Raw genomic sequence first — 15,849 nt, 5'->3', positions numbered from 1 at the left:
GTTAGTTGTACGTCTCCTGGGTTTCGTCTTGCTGCAGATACTGCAAAACATATCATCAATGTGTCAGCTTCATCATGGTTGTTTTCGTCAAAGAGACCCACATACTTGTTGCTCCTGGTTCGGCTAGATGCTGAAGTAATAACCAGCTTGGAGGAACTTCTACTATAGTCCAGAGTCTTCTTTGTTCAGTACTCTGTTAAGTCTGCCTTTGTCTTGTCATGTGATAGGAATCTACTCATCGTTATGTGCTTGATAGTCGTCTCATCTCTGACTTGGTATTGGAATGAGTCCTTCCCCTGGCATCTCTTCTGCCTAGTTGTGCTATTAAAGGAATCCAGTTTGTATGTATCAAACATGAGGACGACATCATTAAAGTTCTACGTGAGGTTCATTGATGTGTCATTGAAAAACTTGCTGAGATCCCTCACCATCAGTATTGTTGTTGGTTTCTTAGTCAGCTTTTGGACAAGTACCATTCTGTCTATGATGGCAACCTTCTTGCTGTGATGGAGAATGTCCACTTCAATGGCTTCTTCATCTGTCAGTGAGTCACCTTGTGCTGCTTCCTCTAATGCCAACTTCCCAAGGCCATGGATGAGCGTGGACTTGTCATTGCATGGCAACACTGTCCCACAATGAGCAAACAGCACCCTTGGCATCAGGGTAAACTCGTCGTTACCAATAGCTTCTTTCTCTGATCCACATCTCGGCTTGATCTCGCAAGGCCCACAAGTCTGCTAAACAGATCTTTGATCTCCTTCATGCTAACAGTCTTGTCATAAATATTAACTGCCAGCCTCTTGTTGCCAGACATGTACATGTTGTATTTTTGTCTCTTCAATTGTGTCCAGACGCTCACATTCCCAATGATTCGCTCAGTAACATAATCTTCGTACAGCTTCTGTCCAGTGTCATGTATGTTTTGTAAATGTTGCACATACCGATCTTGGATGTATGCACGGGTTATCAGGTTGTGGAGCCTGTCATGTTCAACAGCAAATGGATTGCCTTGACTCAGAATGGGGCTCTTGATTTTGCCAACTGCTCCATGTTCACACTTGACTGCAGTTGGGGAGAGGTCGTGGTGTTCAACAACATTCCTTCTTCCAATATCGAACTGCCCTTTGAACTATTTTGTCAGGCAGGACAGCTCAAGAGCTGTCATGAAGAAGTTTGGCCATGCATTTGAATTTTTGGAATTTCCGATGAGCCCAACATGGACCTTAATGAATTTGTTGAGATGCTCGCCAGCATGGCCTGCCCCGATGGATAAAAACAGGATGGCAGTCTTTGTTGCCTTTTGCCCTCTTCAAGTTCCCTACATGTGTCTGGGTGGTCAATCTTAAGTGCATGCATATCTGTGAAGTAGTGTGGCCAGAGTCACTTATACTTGATCCTGTCCATTGCGAAGAACAGCTTGCTGAGAGCTTCTCCAGTTTCAAGATTATGGTTCAGATCAGCGTTTCAGGAGGCTGCTACAAAGTACAGAATCATCTCCACCCAGTGCTGGTCATTCATCATTGCTCTAAACATGGTGTTCTTTGATTTCTGTGCTTCCCAGGACTGCATCTTCTTGATCACATCATCATTAGTCAAGAGTTGCTGCAGATGGGCATTTGCATGCTTCACAGATTCAGCCTTTGCGTGTGATTTGGCTACATGGGTTAGAAGCGGAGATAGTTGGAAAACTGATTTTTCAATAGTGGCCATTTTGCAAATCCAAGATGGCCACTATAGAGAATTTTTAAAAATGGAAACATTGGTTTTTCTATTCAGTATATCCTAATGTTTCCAAAAATGTGTAGTATAGCAAATATCCACAAAAAGTGAATGAAACTTTTGATTTGTATATTACGAACCAGAATAGATGGATAACAGGCTGAGAAGGATAACCCACCTGGTGATGTTCAATGCACAACAGAGACTTGACACTCAACAAACTAAGATCTCCAAGGCAAAAACTTTAACCACTAAGCCAACACCAGACTTGTTTTCCTGTATTAACAACGTAAAATAAAGTATATTTTCTTGAGTTATTAAGATTTAATTATTTAATCATAACAATGATAAACCTGATCCAAATATGTGTTGGGGGTGATTATGGAGATGATAAAGACGAGTTGATGGAGATGATGATGTTAGTGGATTTGAGGGGGTTATTTTGTTGACAGTCCATGTTAATTTGGTGAAGAAATGTGGAAAATAGTTTGCCAACCTACAATTATTTGAGCACATTGGCAGCAATCCACAAACCTTGACTCAATAAATTAATTGCAATATAGGGAACCCGTGAAGGGGAAACCCACGGACGGCAAGGCCCAACTGTACTTCAATATCAATGACAACAATTTTAAACATCGTGAAAAAATCCGGAAGTTCAGCGATACTGAAGCAGTCCTGTACATCAGGACTGTACACCCTTATACACTGTAATATGACGACGTTGAGACACAATTTAGGACATGGAGGCTTTATTGATCATCATGGAACGCAGCATCAATCAGCATCGTACATAGCCATATCGGCAGCCTCTTCTTCACCCAGATACACATCCCATGCCCTCTTATGCAATACAGTAACCCCCCCCACCCCCCACAAAAAAAAATGGAGGTGAGGTTTCTGGAAAATGTTGTGATACTTAAAACCATGATCATGGAAACCAAGGGCCAATAGGAAAGGGGGGGGGGGGTTCCTGGGCTACAAAAACATGGAGGAAGGTCAGCAGCAGCCAGAATTAAACACATTACAATTGAAATAAACATGAAATACAATAAATACAGCGAAAACGAGAAGGGCACTCGGTAGAGTGCATACCTCCACCACCAGGGCCGGATTTAGACATGTGGTGGCCCCTGGGCAGCCTTCAGTAGTGGAGGCCCACCCTACCTTAGTATACTAAAAAGGTGACAAGACATATTTACAGTCATCCATAAAGTATATTTTTCAAGAACAAAGTAGTAAAGAGACATGCAAGGATAATAAAAGTAAAGAGATGTGCAAAGTCCCATACTCCCATAGAAGTCAACTGACCGATATAAAATAGAGAATGAGATAAGATGAATATCTTATATCTGTTCCACTACCAACTACCATTCAGGCACACACAAATACATTTTTCCTTACAATTTTTTTTTAATGAAATATGTGGAGGCCCCCTGGTTGTGGAGGCCCCTGGGCAACTGCCCAGCTTGCCCATGCCTAAATCTGGCCCTGTCCGCCACGCAATGCCTGATCCAGTTGAACATATCAGGCCCAATAAATTTTCGACATGTCATGCTATGCATCATTTTTGGCCCCATCTCTCAATGGTGAAGAATCACTTTAAAAATTAAAAAAAAATTATAGTGTCCAGATCTAGATTCAGATCTTCACCAAAATCGAATCAATTCGTCCTTATCACACACCAAACCTGTCCACAAAGTTTCATTCGAATTTGTACATAAAGTTTTGAGATATCCTGCTCACAAACAGACAGGGGTGAAAACATAACCTACATTCACCTTTGGTGGTGGAGGTAACAAAAATAAATAAACAAATAAATAAATAAATAAATATGCACATCGAGGAGATGCGAAAGTGTATTCATCAATAAATGGAGATCATTCAAGTTGTATGTATGTAGTCCTGATGGTATAGTCTATAAATAAATATTTGACATATATATCAAGTTGTGATGGTAAGTTGGATACAAATAAATGGATAATTCAAGATGGTATGAAGGTAATGGCGATCTGATGGGAGAGTGTACATAAATAAGTAAGTAAATAAATAAATAAGTAAAGGTGGTATGTTCAGGGTGGCCTGAAAGTCACTTTACCCCTCCCCAAGAAAACATTTGTTCTTAATCTGTTAATATACAGGTTTTAATGTGTAGTACTTTATAACAATGAATCAGTCATTGTATCTGTATGCATTCCGTCATTCTCCTGAGGCATTGTTGTCACATAACAGCATAACCACAACGGAGGAGGGCAGAGGGGAAGGGAGGGAGGGAGGTGCGAGAAATTTATCCCAGGCAAAGCGACTCTCATGCCACCCTGAACATAATGGAAATGACAATGTGTGTATAAATGAATAATCGTTCCTGAAAGCAGAAGCAATCCTGCACTATTTTCTCCCATATAATTTTTTTCAAAAAAAATTGCGTCCCCCATGACTTTTGTCCTCCGATTACAAAATAATTTCACTTGCTTTATGCCCAGATGTTATTACATAAACATGCCAGATATTAAGGAAATGCGTCTTATCATTTTCGAGTAGAGGCAGACCGGTACGGACGGATTCACAAACGGATGGACTGACAGCAGTCGAAGTATAACCCCCAAAATGGGCTAATGCCCAGTTAGGGCCAAAAAACGAAAAAAACAACTCCCACCGGCACTGGCACTTAGTACCAATCCAGTAGGAATTGGAATAATCCCAAATTCATGATAAGCAAAATGGCACTTCCCACCAAAGCTGGCTGTTTAAATCCCACAGTAAGAATAGCAGTTTATTCAAATGCCATTTTAAAAAGTCCCCCCCCCCTCCCACATAGGACTCTGACCTTTCCTTGCCTCCACTGGCAGTCATTGGACTACATCTCTGCCTTTTGAGACTGCATGCTTAGCACCATGGCATGGGCCATATGCAGAAGACAATGCTACTTTTGGTTGAAAAATAGCTCATCACTGTCCAGGTAGACTACTAAATAGCTCTCAATGACTGTGGCTCTCTCAGGCAGTCAGTGTACTGAGAAGGCATATATATATATATATATATATATATATATATATATATATATATATATATATATATATATATATATATATATATATATATATATATGTTGGTTTGTATTTCAGGCCAAGCTGCAGAAGCTTTTGCATATCCTGCTTGTTTGTTTTTTCCATTGTTATACAAGCAGAGTACCCATCCTACGGACAATCTTGTTCCGACCATGTAACACAATGTTCTGACACCTACCTTTATTTGGGTGGTGTATAGGCAACTGACAGCTGTCTCAATCGTTCCCGAAAATATAAAAATAACCTCGGGTTACATGCATGAAGCAAACACATACCTACTGTTTATAATTCAAAACACCTCATTGCAGTGGGAAATGTAGGGACAGGAATACCATAGTGTACAGGGTGGAGACTTGTAACACCCTCTACCACCTGGGGCAGCATGACATGATACACATGGACATAGAGAATTTGTGTCCCTCCCTACCCCCCAAGACCACCAGCAAAGATAAAAACACCTCTCGTCATAAATTGGGGTCATGCTGATCCTACGCATCAAGTCTGGATGTAATCAACCCAGAACTGTAGGATAGGTAGTGGGACAAACAACCAAACACACAAATACCAGTCCATGAAGTATAGTAAGGATAAAATAATGTGTTCTCTTACAAAGAACTCTGACACAGGAGGAGGCCAATAGGCCATCAAAGCCTGGGTTATGATTGTCAACCTATGGTTGATTGTCCATGCTCTATCTTGTTAAAATTCTGAGTTTCAAGCAAGGAAGCAGAACGTATTATTTTTTAAAATCTTTGCTATGACTTGCCCAGAGTTCGAACCACCGACCTCCCTGACTCAGAGCAGACACTCTCGGCATTATACTTCACCGAGTTTGGATAATAGAACCCAAAATCAAATATATAAAGCTCTTTATAACCACTCACTAACTGACTGACTGAATGACTCACTCACCCACTCACTGATATTAAAACCTTCCAGGTGAGGTAGAAAGCTGATTTTCTGTGTGCCAATGGACATCGAAGCTGATACACCTGGAAAAATCTCAGAATCGTCGGAAAACATCGGTAAATGAAAGTATAAATAAGGGGAAATTAATAAATGAAAAAAAATGCAGGTGAGCGACCTGAGACAATGGGGAAGCACGGTAATTTTGCGTGCCGATGGACATCAAATCCAATACACCAGGAAAAAAAAAAATCAGAGAACCATCGGAAAGTGTCCGTAAATGAAAATATAAATAAATCAATTAAAAATCAAATGCAGGTGAGTGGCATGAGACAATGCGGAAGCACATCCCACTAGTATAAAATAATATGGATCCTTGCATTTGGTCAATGTGACCTGAACAAGAATACTGGATGAAATCAACATAATGCCGATCAGAGTATGCTAAATGTTGTCGGAGGTAAGGAGAGGCTGATGTTTCTCCGAAGAAGGGTTAACACCTGAAATGCAAGCTTCTCCTTGCTTCCCACGCTCGCATACCTCAATCGATGTTCTGTTGATATCATCCATTGTTTGACCTGACCACCGACGCAGATCGACATTCACATTCACCTTCATCATTCGGACTAGTTTATCATCGAACAACTATATGTGGATACATAGATACTTTCGGCATTGGTAAAATATTGTTGAAAAAAACACAATCGCTTCAGTGACCTTATAGTTTAAATACGAGTTCGAAAAATCACAATGTGGACAGATTGAATACAAGCCTGTTTTGTAACTATCTTACATTTTTAGGAACATAGAATATCTTTGGTAAGAAAAACCAAAAAAAGTTCCATAAAAATACTGTACCGACTGTAATTCAACCACCTATCGTCGTCTCCACATCTTATATAACAATACATCATCACAAATCTATGTCCACTCTATTGGCTTGTGCGTTTTGAAAAGAGCATGAGATCATGACTTTTGTTGGAAGTGGGAAAGACATGGATTTTACGCATGCAGCTGTTCGCCATTTTGCTGTGACCACGGGGGTCAATCCGTTTAGTGTTGGGTAGAATGGAATGAATCCGCTGAGATTTACACAACCGCCAGCCTATAAAGCCATTCGACCATGAGATGAAGAGATACTGTAAAAAGGGCAACTCTAAAGGGATAACATTCCAAACGTGCAGCCGTGGACAATCGCCTGGCTTTCAACTGTAGCATTAGCAAGCTCCCTAAATTTCCAGAGAAGTACTTATCTCATCGCAACACTGCAAGCCAGATAGTCGGAATGGCATATGGAATGATTGGGCACACGGCCGTATTGTGTGACAATATGGTGCCTGTTAAGTTTTCACTGGCTGCACAATCAGTAATGAAATCAAGAAAACAATAAAGCAAGGGGCAGGACAGAGAACAAAGGAATAAAGAATAGGAGGTGAATTCTGTACCGATGCTTACCTGAAAAGCCAACGAAACAACACAGTTGGGGTTTTGATCTTGTGCATCCCGTTTAAGTGCTGGTAGCATAACTATACAGGTATGTGCACTCACCTGTGAGTTATCTCTAGCCCGGGTTTGAATCTCAACCCAGCTATAAATGGTCACTCTGATGTTACCCTAACACTAGCCCTAACAACTTGTTAATGGACCAATCTACTGTCTAACAGACGGGGTTCATCAGTTTGACCCGTCTGCTAGCACTGGTCGTTTGTGGAAGTTAAAGATCCTGCAGCATCTCTTGCAGAGAGTAGGCAAGCTATCACTGGCACCCTGAACAGATTCCAAATTCCTGCTCTAACCTACAGGGGGCACTGCATCAGCAGCAGAGCTACACCGCGAGCAATGGTGCAACACAGCAGCCATGTGCTGTATTCGAAATGAATGGTTCAATTTAAAACAACAGCGAAAAAAAGTCATTTTTCCAAACCTATTTAGAATTCTATTCTAAATAGGTTTGGAAAAATGAGAAGGGATATTTTGGTGCGATGGTGGAGTAAATATAATGACTTGGTGGTGTAATGGTTGGCTAGAGCATTGACACTGAGTTGGTGGAGGTCGTTGGTTCAAACCATGACCAAATCATACCAAGGACTAAAATGGTATGTGCTGCTTGCCTTGCTTGATGCTCAGCATTTGAAAGGATAGAGCAAAGAGAAACAACCATAGGTTGGCAACCAGGCTAATGGATTCCAACCAGACCAAGGTTGGCAACCAGACTAATAGACTCCTCCTGTGCTGAGATTCCCTTGGAAGAATGTTAGGGAACACATACATTATGTTAAAAGTGAGATGAAAGTTAGATTTCAAATGTTTAAAATCTAGATTTCAAATTTAGAGAATTACGAGACCTAATCATTATTCACTCGACCAAAAAAATGATTTAACTTTTGTTTTTTTTTTTAAATCGAGGCTCTTGGAAGAACAAAATGAAAGAGAGTAAAAAGTTATGAACTCATAGTGGGGGCAGTGGGGGCAACAGTTAGCCACAATCATTAAGGGAATGAACAAACAGGAAAAGAGAAGAGAAAGGAAGGGAGGAAACATTGCAACTTGAAAGTATGAGAGGGTTTGGTTAGTGGAGTCGATGATGTCAGAGAAAATTGTAGGTAGGGATGGGGGATGACATGAGATGGTGGTGCACCATCTGCTTTAAGTCGTCGAAGTAAGAGTGCGATTGAACAGCCTCATAAGGCAGCTGAACATCCAAGAGAAAAGAAGAACAAAAGAGTGGAGGTGTGAAAAAAATCCTGGATTTGGGTAGTGTGACCAGGAGGGGTTTAGTAGAAGAACATGTGGATCCTGCAGGAGCTTGGGAGGGTCAGAGAGATGAGAGAGCAGAGACTGCAAGAGCAGATGAGAAACGATAAACATAGGGGCAATACCCCGAGATACTCACCTGGTAGCGGCTGGATAAGATAACCAAGGAACCACTGGTAGGCGTAGAAGACCCTCAAAATTTGTAACGGAGAAGAAAATAAATACCTCTGGATTTTTTTTTCAATGCCGTGAACAAACTTTGGTACATCACGGTTGATGAAAGTGGTGGTCAAGTTTCATCGGAATTGTGTGTGTGGTTTCTGAGAAGAAAGCAAATGCATATTTTGGGAGGCAACCCCCCCTCCCCTTGGGGGTGTCATGAGATGGTGGTGCGTCACCTGCTTGTAGTCATCGAGGTGATGAAGGTTGTGGTCAAGTTTCATCAGAATTGAATGTGTAGTTTCTGAGAATAAAGCAATTATCTGTTTTGCGAGGCAACCCCCGTAGACACCCTAAAACCCAGATTTTGCTAATGTTATGAACAAGCTTTGGTACGTCACGGGCGATGAAGGTTGTGGTCTAGTTTTATAGGAATTGTGTCTGTAGTTTCTGAGAAGAAAGCAAATACCTCTTCTGGAGGGCAAACCCGCCCCCCTCCCGCACCCCACCCCCACCCTCCATTGACCCTCTTAGACCTCAATTTTTTTTTTGTGAACAAACTTTGGTTCATCATGGGTGATGGACGTTGTGGTCAAGTTTCTGAGAATAAAGCAAATACCTATTTTTGGGGGCAACCCCCGTAGACCTCCTTGAGGCCCGATTTTTAAAATGCCATGAACAAACTTTGATACATTCACGGGTGATGAACGTTGTGGTAAAGTTTCACAAAATCCTTTGTCTGGTTTCAGAGAAGTTGCAAGTATTTGTGGACTGACGGACGGACGGACAGACAGACGGATGACACGCCATCCCACAAGCTCCCCAGAACGACGTTCCAGGTAAGCTAAATTTATGCAACAACAATTTTTTTTTGTATACCTTGTCGAGGCTCGTATGAGAGCTAACACACAACGCACAGCAAGGGGGCATGAGACAAGAGGGGCGGGGGTGGGAGGGACAAAACAGTGAGGAACAGACACATTAGGAGATCTGTGGAAGGGAGAGGAATGGGACGGGGAACATGGGGAAGAGAAGATGGACATTACAGGGACTTTCAGGAAGGAAAGCAGGGGAATTGAAGGAAGTGGGCTTAGGTGGATTATCGGGGGTAGAAAAGATCGAGGATTTGGATGGGGGATGATAAGAGGTGGTGGTGAACAGCTGTTTTGAAAGCCTGGAGGGAAGAATGGGAAAGAATAGAGTGAGGGAGTTTATTCCAAAGGCGGGAAAAAAGAGGAATGAAAGAGTGAAGGTGAGCAGTGATTCATGATTTTGGTAGTTTTACCAGAAGGGAGTTGTTGGCGGAACTTGAGTGCCCTGTGGAAATGTGGTGGGTACAAATCGCAGAGAGAGCAAGGGGGGGGGGGGCAAGGCTGGAGAGGAGACGGTAAAAGACAGAAAGACCACCGACCAACCTGCGGTGATTGAGTGAGAGGCCCAAAGACTCAGCTTCATTGCGGGAGATGCTGATGATCCTAAATGCCCTGGTTTCGACAGCGTAAAGCCGAGAAAGGTGGGAGGCAGGAGCACCAGCCCAGGGGGAGAGCAGTACTCCATCAGGCTACGGACAAAAGCTTTGTAAGGGGTCAGGAGCTCAAGAGGGCCGAGGAAAGACTTTGCACGATGGAGGATTCCCAGTTGGCGACTGGCTTTGGAGGCGTGGTTGGAGATGTGACTTTCCCAGGAAAAGTCACGGCAGATATTGAGACCCAGAAGCTTGAAAGAAAAGACTTCTTCTAGAGGATTAGTTGAGAAAGTGGATGGTGGGGGGGGGGGGCTGGGGTTTCTAAACGGTCCTTTCGAAGAGAAATAGTGAGAGTGTGAGATTTGTCCGGATTGAAAGACATGTTCCACGTGTTGGACCAGTTTGTGATTTTATCCAGATCTGCAGTGAGCGAAGAAGCTGCTGCTTGCCGGTATGAGGGATGACAGATGGTATGGCAGAGGGTGGAGTCATCAACAAAGAGATATAGAGGATTTTCCAGAGTCAGAGAGATCATTGATGAAAACTAGAAAAAGAACAGGACCCAGAATGCTACCTTGAAGAACTCCAGCCTGCACAGGAAGAGGGGATGAAAGAACTCCATTTAGGGCCACACGGTGACTGCGACAGGAGAGGAAGTCTGTGAGCCATGAGTGCAGATTGCCTTGGATACCATAGGAAGAGAGTTTGGTGAGTAGGGTAGGGTGCCAGACTGTGTCAAAAGCACGTGATATGTCCAGGGATACGGCTCGGATTTCCTGTCTGGCATTGAGGACCTCCATCCATTGATGGGAGAGCAGAAGCAGCATATCCATGGTAGAGTGACCTGGTCTGAAACCAAATTGATTATCGGAAATCAAGCCATTGGAGAAGAGGAAGGATTTCATGTCTGAAGCGATGATGGATTCCATAACCTTGCTGATGATTGGGAGAAGGCTGATTGGTCTGTAGTTGCAGGGATCTGTTTTTGCACCTTTTTTGTGCAGGGCAGTGATGTTTGCAGAATTCCAAGCAGATGGCAGATAACCTTGAGCAAATGAGAGGGTGAAAAGAACAGTGAGAGGGTGAGCAAGAACAGAAGAGCAGGCTTTGAGGACATGTGGGCTGATGCCGTCTGGACCGGTTGCAGAATCTGAGTCGAGGTTTGAAAGCAAACTCTACACCTTGTCAGGAGAAAAGGACACAAGATTTAGCTGCAAATACCGAGTTTAGGCATTCAGCTTTTTCACGTGCGGTATCAGCAGTGCGGCCATTTGAGGTAATGGAGGGGATGGAGGGGGAACATACACCAGAAACAGATTTGATTAAATGCCACCAGGATTTTGAGGAGGGAGAGAGGTTTGAGAGTTCAGACTTGAGATGAGAAAGATGTTTTCTGGCTCTCCTGAGGGTAGATACACACTTGTTCCGAGCTTTGTGGAAGGAACTGAGATTGCCCTCAGTTGGGTTTGCTTTCCATGAGGCAAAGGCAAGTTGCTTCAGGACAACTGCCTCGCCACAAGCTTCAGTAAACCAAGGGCGGGAGGAAGGGTAGGACAACTGAACACGAGAGGGGATAAATCTGTGCATGAGGGAGAGCAAGTTTCTTTGAAAGAATTCCCAGGATGAGTTGATGTTTGAGAAAGTAGTGATAGGAGACCAGTCTATAAGTTTGATGGCTGCTTGGAGACCCTGCCAGTCGGCTTGAGTGAAATGCCAGACTCGACGGCGGTGAGGTGGTTCTCTGATAATAGCCAGAGAGATGTCCACTTTGCCAAGGACGTGTTCAGAAGAACCGATTGGAGCGGAGGAAGAGCAGCAGATATTGTCAGCGAAATTTGTCAAAATCAGATCCAGAAGAGATAGAGTACCATTGGTTGAGATCTGGGTCAGGAAGTTGACTGATTGAGTCAGTCCCAATGAGTCGCAGAACGCTTTTGCTGAGGTGCCATGACAGGTGATAGAGGTACCCACACCTAGCCAACTGGCATGATGAAAATTGAAGTCACCACATAAGAGGAAGAGAGAGTTTGGATGAGAAGATAGAAGATGGTCCATGTTTTCGGATAGTGAGGTGTAGATGGAGTCATCACTGTGAGGTGGACGGTACAGTACACATATAAACATGAGGTGGGAGTGGAGTGGAAGCCGTAGCCAGAGGTATTCCTGGGGGTGTGGGGGAGTGAAAGCAGTGCATGGAGAGTGAGGAATAGAGTCTTTGATGAAGAGAGCAACTCCTCCACAAGGACGAGGCTCAGGTCTGTCATACCGGAGGAGGGAGTAACCGGGGAGAGATACTTGGGAGTCAGACACGTCTTGGGGGAGGAAAGTTTGTTAGGCAACTGACTTCAGTCAAATGATTGACTTCAGTGAATGATTTCTGTGGTGACAGGCAGGTCTTCTTGACGATGACATCACCTGTGTGTTTTTAGCCAACCATGAACAAGAGATGGCTATATCCACAGTAATTCCTACGAACTTCACAAGGTTGTGTTTTCTCCTTAATAACAAATACTTTCAAATGAGGATGTGAAGTAAAAATAATGAAATGCAGTAAATTTCAGCTGCAATGTTTTACACACAATGTCAAGTTTCATGAAAGCGGTTGAACACATAACAGAAAAGAAAAATGTAGTGTAAAGTGGGAAAAAAAAAAACAACAGCAGGGTAGAGAGACCACATTAGGGTGATATATGGAGGAAGATTACACAAGGCAAAGGATAAGAGGAAGAGGAGGAGGAGTGGGACAAAGGGGGTGAACAACCGAGATACAAGTTCAAACACAGCAAGAAGAGGGTTTAAAGAACAGGAAGAGAAAACCAGGGATGAAAGAGCAATGGAAGAGAAAATGAAATGGAGTGCAGAGGGAAAGGGGAGAAAAGACAATAACCTAGAAAGGAATGGGTGTGCTTGGGAGGGTTATTGAGGGTAGAAAATATAAAATTAGACTCGGTGGTGTAAGGGTTGGAGCGTCCACTGTGAGTCTGGGAAGTTGATGGATTGAACTCTGGTTGAGTCATCCCAAAGACTTAAGAAATGGTATGTGCTGTTTCCTTGCTTGAGGCTCAGCATTTAAAATGGATAGAGTACAGACAAATATCCATAGGTTTGCGCGACGGTATGGGCCTTGATGGGCCCAATGACTGCCTCCTGCATTGAAGTTCCTTGGAAGGGAACTCATGTTATTATTTCAGCACAAGGAGAAAAGACATTAAATGTCATGGTCCCCGTGGTTTTTGTAATTTTGCTGTCCGGAGTTAAAGGGCTCGCCAATATTTACAAGATTTATGTCTATGGGCTACTGACTTGAGTGGTCATGTGACATGCAAGATTGTGAATGATTGGGCAAGATTGCATGAGTAACAAAATAGCTGCCAGTCGGCCATCTTGGATCTGATCTCGAAAAAAAAATGGCGTGCTTATGTAAGCCATCGCTCCTTACCCGTGTACCAAGTTTGAACAAGATCAATAAATGCATGTCTGAGAAATGGTTGAGGACATTTTCAACATGGGTTTTTTTTTTACAACTAAAATGGCCACCAATCTCATAGTTGGCCTTCTTTGATCAGACAGCAAAATAGAGTGAGGTACACATGCATGCCATCATGTACTGTGCTTGCACCAAGTTTGACCAAAATTGGACCATGCATGTTTAAGAAATGGTTGGGGACACATTTGAGTAATGAAATAGCTGCCAGTCGGCCATCTTTGATGTGATCTCAAAAAAGAATGATGTGCATCTGTAAGCCATCATTGCTTATCTGTGCGCCAAGTTTGAACAGGATCGGTAAATGCATGTCCGTGAAATGGTTGAGGACGTGTTCAACATCTGTTTTTTTTTTTAACAACTAAAATGGCTGCCAGTCGGCCATCTTTGATCGAATCGCGAAACAAAATAATGTGCATAGGTATACAATCATGTATTGTCTTTGTGCCAAGTTTGAACAAAATTGGTTTATAATATCTGAGATATGGCTGTGGACGGACTGACGCATGGACACACAGACAAAAGAGACCCAATCCTCATACGCTCGACTAAGTCCAATAGGGGCTAATCAGAAAAGTATGGGGTGATCTGTGGTCACAGTGAAGTCACCTTTAAGTCCTGGTGGGAAGAATGACATTGAACACACTGAGGTAGTTGGTGGCAGAGGTAGGGGTAAAGAGGAACAAATGAGGTGGGAGGAGGGGGGGGGGGCGGTGAGCAGTGAGCTTGGAAATATTCTTGAAATGTATTAATTTTCTTGAATTTATCTTCACTTTTATACTATTGTGTGAAAAATCCTGAATCTTCAGACAGTAGATGAGGGTTTTCATAAAAACTTTCTGCATGAGACCATCTGTGTAAAACCATGTGAGTTTTTACCTGTATGTAATTTGTCTGAGTTCAGAGCTTTCAAAATTCTCTGTGGAATCTTCCCACAAGGCCTTGTGCGTGGGCTTTGCCTCTGGCAGACTTGGTGTCCCATGGGGTTTTATTGGCTCAAAAGATTCTGTCAGATGTTGGGTGTTTTGATCGCCTGCTGTCTGCTGCACCATCTTCGTCTCTTCTATGACTAAATCAAAACATGCATTAATGTGTTGTTATTATTATTGTTTTATCAACGTCAGCATCATCAATAATATTGTGTTTGCAGCATATGGACATATGGTAATCCTTTGAGGTGTTTATGAAAAAAAAAAAAAATATATATATATATATATATATATATATATATATATATATATATATATATATATATATATATATATATATATATATATATATATATATATATATATGGATTGCAAAAAAAAAGTTTATAAAATAAATTACAACTTGACACCAGTGACAGATATGTAAGAATTGTATTTTGTGAAACATTTGTACAATCATCAAGTTTCAATACTTAAACCAAGTGCTCATATGACAGCCCCTCTGTTCTATACACTTTCTTACGTGGAGCAACAAGTTTTGCATCACTTTCTGAAGGGTGTTTTGCATAACTCCCAATATATAATCTGAATAACTGCCACTTTCAAATCAGCAATTGTGGTTGGTTTCAACTGAAATGCTCTTCCTTTGGATTGTCCCCATAAAAAAAACAATCCAGCAGTGACAAGTCAGGTGACCTGGGGGGGGGGGGGGCGGTATCATCGGAATTTAATCCTGTGATTGTTGAGGGGATTCGAAATTTTTCCCTCAGCCAAGCAATACATTCATTTAAAGTGTGGGATGTGGCTCCATCTTGGTAAAATCACAGATTTTCATTACTTCTCACCCTTTCCCATAGGGAAGTCTTCAGCATGAGAATATAACGATCTGATGTCAGTTACTGCCATTTTGGTATTCGGGTTTTCAAAAAGACAAAACGAAAAAGGGACCATAGATTAGTGACAAACTCAATCCACATCAGACGCTGATTTTCCGAGTGAAGTGATGCTTCTTCAGGTTCTTATGACTTTTCCAATCCTCCAAATCTGCAATTTTGTTTATTCATCATCCAATTAATGTAAATATGGCATTCAGCACATAATTTTATATCATTGATACTGGGGTCTTCATTTTCCATTGGTTCAGAAAAGTGGTTACAGAATTCCTCATCTTCTGCGATCATTTCATTAATTCTCAGAAAAAGCTGCATTTTAAAGGAAAATCCAAATGTCTCCCTTCATTATTCATCACACGAATGTGCGACTGATTCCTCTTTTAGCTGAGAGTCTTGTTGATTTGCGTGGAATTCTCTCTCTGTGTTTTCATCCAGCTTCAATAATTTCTGAGACACGACGCCAACACACAAT

General features: G+C 42.2%; 1 protein-coding gene across 6 annotated transcripts in view; it reads right to left on the bottom strand.

The window, feature by feature from the left end:
* The window catches only part of LOC147026255 (extracellular sulfatase Sulf-1-like), a 397,411-nt gene that overhangs the window by 49,382 nt on the left and 332,180 nt on the right, over positions 1–15,849 (bottom strand). For all 6 annotated transcript variants that reach the window (XM_085881495.1, XM_085881494.1, XM_085881497.1 and 3 more), the window contains one exon: positions 14,435–14,624. In XM_085881495.1, the coding sequence (XP_085737621.1) occupies positions 14,435–14,624 (190 nt within the window). The remainder of the gene's footprint in view (positions 1–14,434; positions 14,625–15,849) is intronic.

Source organism: Eptatretus burgeri, chromosome 5, assembly GCF_056783735.1.
Source record: "Eptatretus burgeri isolate ZD-2024b chromosome 5, Ebu_testis_v1, whole genome shotgun sequence".
NCBI lineage: Eukaryota > Metazoa > Chordata > Myxini > Myxiniformes > Myxinidae > Eptatretus > Eptatretus burgeri.
The sequence above is the reverse complement of the archived record's forward strand: the minus strand, read 5'-3'. Positions and strand labels throughout refer to the sequence as shown.